The 11,029-nt window shown below is 41.4% G+C and overlaps 2 protein-coding genes across 17 annotated transcripts in view; one reads left to right on the plus strand and one right to left on the minus strand.

Annotated features, from left to right (window-relative positions):
- Raph1 (Ras association (RalGDS/AF-6) and pleckstrin homology domains 1) overlaps window positions 1–3,944 on the plus strand; it is a 68,046-nt gene extending 64,102 nt beyond the window's left edge. For 3 of the 5 annotated variants that reach the window (XM_013520695.1, XM_013520699.1, XM_013520698.1), the window contains 2 exons: window positions 1,742–1,879; window positions 2,834–3,944. In XM_013520695.1, coding sequence (XP_013376149.1) covers window positions 1,742–1,879; window positions 2,834–2,866 — 171 coding nt within the window. In that variant the 3' untranslated portion in view covers window positions 2,867–3,944. Of the gene's footprint in view, window positions 1–1,741; window positions 1,880–2,674; window positions 2,708–2,833 lie in introns of those variants that run through there. The other 2 variants (XM_013520696.1, XM_013520700.1) reach the window with 2 other exon arrangements.
- Window positions 1–11,029, minus strand: part of Abi2 (abl-interactor 2) — a gene marked incomplete at its 5' end in the record, with an annotated part of 110,842 nt that overhangs the window by 6,823 nt on the left and 92,990 nt on the right. For 8 of the 12 annotated variants that reach the window (XM_013520694.1, XM_005397025.2, XM_005397020.2 and 5 more), the window contains 2 exon segments: window positions 3,961–4,134; window positions 10,645–10,731. In XM_013520694.1, coding sequence (XP_013376148.1) covers window positions 3,961–4,134; window positions 10,645–10,731 — 261 coding nt within the window. 12 annotated transcript variants of the gene reach the window in all.

The raw sequence follows: 11,029 nt of genomic DNA on the forward strand, positions 1-11,029 counted from the left end.
TGTGCCCTGGAAAAATACGGAGTGATACTAATGTAACGACAGTGTAGGAAAGTACATGGTGAGAATGTCACACAAAAGTGACCGGTCTGAGCAGAAGAAAGACCGTCAATACTCTACAGTACCACAACCAGACGTGTCAATTACATACTCGGAACTGGAGGCAAGCTGCCAGGAAACCAAAATGTTGGTGAGATGACCTATTTCAATAGATTCTTTGATTTAGGCCACGTGTTCTGAATTAGGGAAATTAAAAGTTTATCCTATATCAGAAAAAAGGTAAAATCACTTGGAATTTTTGAATAATCTACCCTGAAGTAGAACAAAGGTAACTCTGACACTATCGATGAAGAGCCTATGAAACTACTGAGTAATATAATCTGAATAAACAGTCACGTTAGGATCTACTTGGGCAGACTGTTTCTATGAAAACAATGCTTTTAATGCAGACATAGTCCTACTACCCCACCCTCTTCCATTCATTCTAATAGCACTGTTCATTCAAAGGTGACCACTGAAAAGCTGCCTAGTTTTGAGATCTATCGTCTCGTCCTAGTATTTTTTGGGGTGGGGGGGGCCGGTTCTATTTTGTTTTGTTCTGTTCTGTTTTGTGATCTCAGCACTCGGCATGTGCCTCCACAGCCAGCCTGTTGCTACCTATAGTTATTTTCTTTACTAACCTTCCTGTAACATTTGGAGATGATGATTATCTATGTCCCCCTACCTTGACATTTTCTTCCACAATTTCCACAACAGTATCTTTTATTTCTCTTACTACTTCCTAAGCAGGAGAAACTGAGTGACCTTACCTTTCCCTTAACTCCTCTCATAGTCTACATCCTTGCTGGCTCCACTTGGTAAGCCCTCAAATCCAAGCACTTCTCTGCACGCAGCAGTCGTTACAACTGGAATACATGTCTCTCACAGCCCGTGAAGGTTTTGTAAGCAGTACAAATGATGAATGTTTTATAGGTTCTAACTTTCAACTCCTTCCTTCTGCTTCCTAGAGCTGATAGACTTGAGATGATGCCTTCAATCAAGCATCAGTCATAAAAGTTCTCAGCTCCTCTCTGTCCTCCTCCTTAACTGAAGTACCATGGTGCACAATCTTAAAGCACAAAAATACCTCCAGGTAACATTCGAAAACACTGCTGGTGTTGAGAATGAAAATTACTCCACTGACTAACCCGACACTTCAGGAAGTAAAATAGCTCCCATTCCTTTGTTTTTATCAAAATTTAAAGTACTAAGTGGTGCTATAAGATGATATATCGTAAAACAGTGTTTCTGAAGAACATTATTTGATTTTTGGCAAGTAACTCTGAAGCAGCAGCCAAGTGAGATGAATGACACCGCCACATGGAAAGACCTTGTTTGCATTTGTATACTCTGCAGTTTTCAGTCCCACCGCCTCAGCTGAGGCCCTGCTACTTGCTCTGAAAAGTATCCAAAATGGTCTTCCCAGCTCCCACTTTCCCTCCCTTCCAGTGTGCTCTACACTGTTTCTAGGTGTCTCAAGAAAGAGAAAGATGAATGAATGAATGAATGAATGAATGAATGAAAACAAAGGCGGTAGGAAGGGAGGGGAGGAGAAAGACGGGGGAGGGGGATATTAAGTAAGTACATGGGATCTTTAATCTACTTTAAAATTTTCCATAGTTTCCCTCTACTTACCAAATTTTTAAAAAGAAAAACACCCCAATACCTAAGCACAGAACTCTAGCCTCCCTTATCGCATCCCCAGGCCCTGTGCTCTTGGCGTGGAGATCCCTCCAGCTGGAAGACCTTAGTGCTTTCCCTTCTCTGCCTGAGGATCTCCTGCTCAACGTTCAAGGCGCAACACAAAGACCATGTCTTTGAGAAGCTTTCTAGGAATCCCCAGGTAGAATCATAGCATGCATTTTTATAAAAACAAAGATCACGAGACAAGGGGTTGTCTTGTGAGGTCAGAAATGTTATCTGACAGTCACCATATATTATTCATGCTTCTAACTGGGAGTTGTCTCACTGAGCAGGAAGCACACAAGAACAGATGGCTTGATATTCAAGGGAAGGACAGAACATGGGCACCAACAAATTCAGTAGAAATCTGCCAGAAGAATATCACACAAGTTAGTGACACAGCACATGAGTCTGGCAAATCCCAGAGCTGAAGCTCAGCAAAATGGTGGGCTTGAGAGTGCAGATCCCGGCTCTAACACAAGTTTGTATAACTTTCCTAAACTCCTTACTCAACTGTGTAATTCGAATGGTAATTGTAACATTTGCTATCTCAAAGCATTTTTTATTAAATGAGGCAATCCACACAACACACACTAGGCCTTACTCACGGGTAAACATTGCATATAAATATATTAGCTTCTATCATTCCTAGTGTACAAAATGGAATACCACCTTATATTATCTTTTTTTTTTTGGTCTTTTGGAGACAGGGTCTTGCTATATACAGTTCAGGCTGGCCTTGAGCTCACTGTGTAGCCCAGGCTGGTCTCGAACTCACAGTGATTGATCCTCCTGCCCTCAGCCTCCTGAGTGCTGCGATTATAGGCATGCGCCACCACACCTGGCCACCTTACCTACTCTAATGAATCTTGAATTATTGGTACTTAGATCAAAGACAAAGCTAAACTTTCTATGACTCATTTTCTTTTTTTCTTTTTTCGGTTTTTTGAGACAGTCTCTCTGTCATTCAGGCTGGACTTAAACTCACAAGGTAGCCCAGGCTGACCTCAAACTCATGGCAACCCTCCCACCTCATCCTCTCGAATGCTGGGATTATAGGTATGTGCCACCACACTGGCTTGTTTTGTTATGTTTTTGTCTGTCTGTTTTGCAGTACAGGACATTGAACCCAGGGTCTTCGGACTGAGCTACATGCCCACACCTTCGTTTTTTGTTTTTGAGACGGGGTCTTGTTAAATCACTAAGTTTCCCAGTCTGGGCCCCAACTTGTGACTCTCCACATTACAGAGTGCTGAAATTAAACGTATGAGCCACCTACCCTGGACAGTGGGTGTATTTTCAATCTTCAGAAATTTTGTGTGGGTTTTTTGGTCATTCTTTAAAAATATATCCTACTTCTCACTCATGTTCCTGTATTTTAACCTTCTCAAGTATATGCAGTGTTTATAAAAGTTATACAACATAAGAAATCTTTGATTTCCTTCTCTGGGGTCAGAGTCAGTCACTGCCTATTACTCAGTATCTAAAAAGCATTATTTCTTGTCTTAAAAAGAAAGGGTAAAGTTCATTACTATTGCTCTATGTTGGCCCACAGTAGAGTCCACTATTTCTTAATAAAAGCTCCCAGGTGCTGTTAATACACAGCCAGTTTTGAGATGCAACGCATTAGTACTTTGCTTTCCTTACCAGGAAATTTCCTTCCAGATAACACATGTTCTTCTGAGCTGACAGTCTCGACGAGACTGGGAAGCCGGTATCCCAAGGTAGCTGCCTCATGGTTAGCTAAGGTAGCCTGAGAAACTTTTCACTGAAAGAAGGGCCCAATGCTGCTATGCAGAGAAACTGAGAAACCATTACTCTTTCCTCTTCTCCAAGTTTCCTATGGAGACACTTACACTAAAATGTCTGACCTAAGAGAACTCAAGATACTGCTCTACAGTAAGGCAACAGGAGTAACAAACAGCGCAGAAAAAGAATTCTCTTCCTGACCATTCTGAAGGAAACAGAAAACCACTCTCTTATAATTTTTGTCTTATAAAAACCATCTGTGAAATGGCTGCTCAACAGGAACAATAGATATCCATTAATTTAAAAATTATTTTAAAAATTTAACTAGGTGACTTTCAAAATCATGAACACTGTAAACCAAATCACTAAAACTAAACTGATAACACAAATAAAACTTTACTTATTGTTAAAAAATAAACAAGATTCTCTTCAGCACCAGCAATCTCAGTTCTCCATCGTCCCAACCTTCCTGAGAGCCTTCTAAAAACTTACCCTTTTCCAAGTAGGCCCTTGGCGCCCAGGGCGGGTCCTCTTCAGCATAGGGGTCACTATACTCGACCACAGCGGCCTCCTCCTCATCGTAATCCTCCGGGGGAGGGGGCGGGGGTGGTGACTCATCAAAGACCTGCTCCTCCGCAGGGGGTGGTGGAGGTGGTGCATCTGAAACTGAGAAGGTACTGCGCTGAGCTGACAACAAAACTGTGCACAGCTCAGCACTTCCTACTTAAATTTCAAGATTCATGCAATATACACTTAAATCTGAAAATAATCATCTTCCAAAAACGAACTGGCAAGGAAAGGTTTCCCACTGACACATTCTAACTTTCCAGGCATAGCTTTCTCTCTCCCTTTGTTAGGCTGATGGGTGCTGAATAAAGTTTAGTCTAAATAATTACTATCAGCTGGGCCTCTGGAGTCTTTTTACACTAAGACGTATGTCTTTTCAAGTAAATCAGTACGGTATAATATAGTTTGACTTTACACCATATTCAAGGAGTTGTTTTCGGAAATATTAATAATTTGGACATTTATAAGTATATCTCATTTATAATAAAGGTAAATGAGTCCAGGGAATAGTCAAATCTTAATAATAGGCTTTCTTTTTATGGTATTTTACCAATCTGGGGAGGAAAAAACACAAACAACTTTGGGTAACTTCCATACTGATGTTTTGTTTATTGAATTTCAACTAATTCAAACTAATTTACGGTTCAGAATTTCTTCAGGCTAAATGTCCAGTGCACTCTCAGAGAAATTAAGATACCCACAGTGTTTCCTACCAAGATCTGGTGCTACAGCTCAGGCATCTGCACACTGTTAATATCTAAGAGATGATTTCCAAACTCAGAGAGCGCAAGGCTTTCCAAACGCCTCGCACACACGCCAGTACTCCTCAACACAGTAACATAAGCCAACCTGTGCTTCACCACTGCCCGGCTTCTTACCGCACTGTGTCCATGACGTTCTCTGCGCAATCCTCTTTTTTATCTAAGCTGACTAATTGAATCAAATGGATTTTAAAGATTGCTGATTTCACATTAACAACAATTCTGTCCTAGTTCAGTATTCCTCCTTTGGTCCTATTATTTGTACTGGGGGCAGGGGTGCTGTTCTGCAGTACTAGGAATTAAACTCAGGCCTCACACATGCCAGGCGAGTATGTGTGGCTACATTCCCAGCTCCTCCCCTTTTTTTTTGAGGCAGGGTATCACCAAGTTGTCCCTACCCGCCTCAAACTTGCAATCCTCCTGTCTCTGCTTCCAGGTAAGGTCACCCAGGGATTGAACTCAGGTCCTTGTGCATGGTAGGCAAGAGCCCTAACCACCAGGCTAGATCCCCAGCCCCTTTTTTGTTTTTTTGAGACATGGTCTCAGTAACTCACCCAGGCCAGCCTCAAACTTGCAATCCTCCTGTCTCAGTTTCCCAAGTAGTTAGAATTAAAGGCATGTACCAACACACTGGCTACATACATGATTTTAATTAACTTTATGAAAAATTGCATATGAGTGCAGTTAGAAACATATACCCTATTTGCATTTGTAACTGTACAAAAGCCCAAAGGAAACTTCAAAACAATAACCTGGAGAAATTCTACTAAAAAATTACTCAGAAATGCTGTCATCCATCATTTTTACTTGCCTTATAACTGCCTACAGTCAGTTTAACAAGACTATCAAAAGCTACCTTTTTTGTTAACTTAGAATATTCCAATTACTCAGCCAGCACTTTCATTATTTCATTTACTCTACCTTAGCAGGTGGTTTTTTTAATTGTATTCATTGTAGAGATGGGCTTTCCAGTTCTCTTTAGAGCTACACTTCGGAGATCACAATGCTGAGTGAATACATCCCATGTGAAGGCTAAATGCCACATAGTTTCTCTTACACGAGAAACCCAAAATATAAATAAGTTTAAAGAGAAAAATAAAAAAGAGACGGTGCGAAACAGGTCAGACTGCGGAGATGAGAAGGGCAGCTGCGGACGCGGGAGAGGGAAGGGCGTATGTCGCGTGTATGTACCGTTCCCAGGATGAACGGGATCAGCATGGGTTGTAAACATGGGCCAGCAACACAGACAACGCTCTGCTACTGTGGCCGAGGTAACGTAGTAATTCTGAAGACACACTTTGCTGTCACTCACTCAGTGAAGGCCAGAGAGACTTCTATCCTAGCACTGTGCTCCGCACTGAGAAAGGAGTATCAGGAAGAGTGAGAGAAGGAGAAGCAAGCTTTCAAGTGTGATTAAGGGTGATAAGGAGACCACGAGAGTGGCACACAGGTCAGGGCGGCTTCCTGAGACCAAAGGGCAAGTGAGAACTGACATGGGCGAGTGTTTCATGTTAGACAGACAGAAAAAAAAGTACAAGGGTAAGAGAGCAGAAAACCTTCACAGAACTGTGCAAAGAAAGGCATGAGGAAATGAAGAGGAGGGGGGAGGAAGGGCAGTCTGGACTCTATCCAAAGAGCAACAGGGAGGACAAGGAGAGACGAGTCCTGAACGAGGATCATAACTGAGTTTCTTAGCTCGGTCAAACTGGTACACTGCAACTGGTCCCAAACAATTCCATACTTCTTCCAAACATTAAATATAATGCAGAGTAAGTATTTGCTACCACAGAGTATCTTCAAAATAACATGTGTAAGTCAGGCATGGCAGTACACACCTATAATCCTAGTACCCTAGGAGGCTGAAGCAGGAGGATCAAAAGTTCAAGCACACAGCAACTTGGTAAGACCCTGGCTGCAGACTGACTCGGTGTTACATGCACTTGCCAGCATTGGGGGTATCCCAAAAGGTAACCAGTTGTGACAGGGTGACTGAATTAAGAACTGACTTTTCAAAATACACGTAATGATTTTCAGTCACCTTACTTCGGGCACTAAGTCTTAAACTGGTAACCAAGTATTTCAGTAACGTTGCATTTAAACAGTACTTTGGGGCGGTTCATGAAACATTCCGCTATTTCTACAAACTGTAACTTTCACTAACGACCGGTGAAATCTAATGACACCTTGCTTCATAATCCTGTTCAACATTAGGTCCAGATTTTTGCAAAGAAAATCACCTTTTACTTTCTGTGTAAACACTCTTGTCTAACTGATGGATTAGTCTCCAGTGAAACTGGCCTGTACTCTAGAAGCTGCTCATAACTTCTGTATTTGGGGAAGTGCTATCATCTCACAGAACAGAACACGCAGGAGGAACCAAATGATGGCATCCTCCAATGCGCACGCTCATCGTGATTTTAAGAAAGTGAAAAGCATCTTTCAAGTGACTATGTGATTAAACTAGACTTGTGATGAGAGGAAATTTCTCTCTTACTGGAACTTTCCATCTCCGATGGGAAGGTAAAATGCAACCAACATTGCAAAGTACTTCCATTTTGGTACTGATTAAACCCTTTTCTGCTTGGTCTGCTATTTAGATACAGCATAAATTTTAAAAAAGAGCAGACCTAGTTACACTGTGTGCCACATTTACATGCACAAGCCTGGCAGAGTCACGCCGTGGCCATGCTGGGCACCTGCCGCCCCAGCTGGCCCTCGCTGACATGGCACTTTATCCCTGAGCCGGTGCGGGCCACACCAAAGCCAAAGGAAGGCGGGCTCCATGGCATAATTTAAACACATGGAAGCCACTAATTATAAACGAAAGCAGCTCTTAAACTTAAAACGTTTTAAGAACAGACAGCATGATAAGCATTACAAGGATTCAAGGGGTACATTCCAGTAAACGAAAGTAAAATAAACTTTTCAGAAATCCACAAAAACAGATACAGAAGCACCTGAAAGAAACACTGAGCACTCAAGACAGTAAGACTGGGTGGCACACACCTGTAATCCCAGCACTGTGGATGCTGAGGCAGGAGGATTTGCCGCAAGTTCAAGGCCAGCCTGAGCTACACAGTGACTCTAAGCCAGCCTGAACTGCATAGCAAGACCCTATCTCCAAAAACAGAAAGACATTAAGACTGGATTTTCATCAGTGAACGTACAAACACATTTTTTTCATGTGTTGATATTTAGTTTGCTACAGAAGCACAGGGGTGCTGCTACCCATCACATACTTTCCTAGGGGATGGAGAAAAAGACAGCAAACAAAATGGCAAAGTCTCTACCATCACAGAACTCAGATTCTACTACCGGCAATGCCTACACCCAAAGGATCCCAAACAACACACTGCAAATACTTCTATCCCAGCAGTGCCACCTTCCTTGCTATGAGATGCATATGTTGAGCTACTTTGGCCTGATGACATCAAATCTTAAGGTACAGCTGACCCTTAACCCAGCCTCACAGCGATCAAAACTTTGCAAGTAGCTTTCATCTCCCCCCAAATTTAACTATAATAAATAGCCCACTATTGACAGGAAGCTTAGCCAGTAACAGTCAACACATATTGTGTATATGGTATGATCAAAATACATGCATTTTTAAGTTTACTACAATAAAATACACACTGATGCAAATTCCCTTCAAAATACTCCACACACACACTTAGAACATACTTACTTCATCATTTTGCCACTTTCTGAAACAGTTCTGGAGTTCTCTTTTGTGTCTTTACAACGTACAATCAAAAATGCAGTGAGTGCTGCTGCCAAGTGCCCTCCATGGAAACAGGTAGCTTGTAAAAACATCATGGTGGGCCGAGGATGGCAAGCATGAGGTCATGAGTTCGACTCCCGGTACCACCAAAAAAAAGGAAAAGAAATCATGGTGCATCCTTATCCACCTCCTTTGCTGGCTCTGGCCAGGTAGGACTTGTGGTTCTCACCCAGTCAACAAGGTAAACATTATTAATTAATTCAGGATGTTGAGGCGGCTACAACAACAAAGACCCTCATGAAAAAGGACTTCCAGAACTGCTTCAGAAAGAGGCAGTAACAACAGAATGTGTGTCCAAGGGGAGGATGGATTTTTAGGGTGATTAATGGACTGTGTCCTTAGTCCTGTTTCTTGGTACCAGGAATCAAACTCAGGACCTTGCACTTTGCCAGGCAGGCAGTGTGGCCACTGAGCTGTATCCCCTGCCCTCTGTGCTTTACTGTAATAAACTTTTTAATAATTTTCATATATTCTCAGTATTTTTATTACAACTTGTTCTATAAAAATATTTGAGAACCGTGAGAGATCACTTTTTGCTGTAACATATAATTAGCGAGCTGAAGTGTTCGCACAAAGACAATTAGCCCAACACAAGGTATTAAGCAAACACTTCAAGACACTTGAGCTCACAGTAACAACAGGAGGCAGTTACAAAACTCTTACAGATAATGCAGGATTACCAGAGTTAATGCTATAGAGTTTGGTGTGTATCTTTATGCTTGTTTACATTTCTTTCAACTGTGCATGGTGCTATATGTGGTCTGTTGTTACAACAAAGTTTTGATAAATTTTAACCTTTTGTAATAGGTTTGTGTATATTTCAGAAAAAAATATAATAAAGAGTATCATCTAAAAAAAACTATTACCTAAAGTATTTTGTGTATTCATAATATACCTATCTTTTTCAACTTTTTAAAAATATTTCTGGGATGCATGTTGTCTATGAGTTTTTTACCACTTACTAGTCCAATTATTTAAATACAGGATCTTCTGACCAAAACTTGGATTTTTTTCATTAATTTTTAAAATATAACAGGAAATAGAACAAAGGTAATTTTCATCAAATTTATTCGATACAAGAATTGACTGGTTGAAATAACACCTGCCCAAGCAACACTCAGGGTAGTATATAAACAAACACGCTATCCAAGTGACACTCAGGGTAAACTGTCAAGTGGTTAAAATTGTGGACCCGAGCAGTTCACACCTGCGTTGTTCAAGGGTCAACTATAAACCCTCTGCTCAGATTCTACACCCATCGTGTAAACCGATGACTGTGACATGGTCCCTCATGCAGACTGGGCGCAAGAATATCCTCATCACATGAACTATGTTCCCTTGCTTCTGTGACCGCAGTTCCTCACTGCACATTGACACAGGACTCTCGATCTGGAGATACACATCTCCTGAGCTTCCTTACTGCTTCTCTCGGAGAGTCAGTATGCCAGGAAAACCAGCTATCTGATTACACAGGGTTCAGCGCCAGACTAGAAACCCAAAGAAATTCACTGCCAATCTGCAAGGCCTGTGGGAGACAAACTGGCAGGCTGGTCCTCTTGTCTCCTACCACACCATGGACTGGAGGGCAACTGCCAGGCACCTACACTACCCTGAGATAGGACAGTGACAGGAGATTAGACCGCTAGGGCTCTGGACAGCCCCAAAGTCAAGGAGGGCTGCCTGGTAACTGGACTGGATTTCCTCAGATGTGATAGTTAGTCTCTTATATACGCATTTACATTTGCCCATATTTATAACTAGACTTTCCCCTCCCTTTTTGTTGTTTGTTTATTTGTTTTTAGTGCTAGGAATCAAACCCAGGGACTCATTCATGCTAAGCATACACTACCACTGAGCTACAACCCCAGCTACTAACAGATTTAAAGCTATTTGAAAGTAGAGAATTTAACCTTAATTATTTTATCTTCCCCATTAGTCATTCATACACTGACTTATAATATTCAAGTATCTGAAATATCAGTGAGTGAACGACTATTCAGTAATCATGTATCCATGACATTTTATGCCTGTAATCTGATCTACAGCATAAAGAAGACATAAACTTACTATTTTCTTGGACTCTGGCCACAAATCCCATTAAAGGTAACTGAGGAGTTACCTGTAGGATGGAGGGAGGAGGAGGAGCAAGAGATACTGCAAAAACAAAAGAGGTGCGGAGGATAAGGGGTAAGGGCGAGTTACATTAAGGAGAGGATAATACAATAAAATGAACATGTAACGGAGGAAAAGCACTCTTCACAAGTATTTCATTAGCAAGAATATCTGAAGAATCCCATTTTGAGGGATACTTCATTAACACAAAACAAAATGCAGTTCTAGGAGAGGTTTAGTAAGTTTTAAAAAGTTACAACAGAAAAAATATATCACACACAGAGCTACTGTAACCTGTAATGGCCACCTATTTTCATGCTGATTACAACAGGCCTGCTCA

This window comes from Chinchilla lanigera, unplaced genomic scaffold (assembly GCF_000276665.1).
Source record: "Chinchilla lanigera isolate Chin_1 unplaced genomic scaffold, ChiLan1.0 scaffold00056, whole genome shotgun sequence".
In the NCBI taxonomy this organism is placed as follows: Eukaryota; Metazoa; Chordata; class Mammalia; order Rodentia; family Chinchillidae; genus Chinchilla; species Chinchilla lanigera.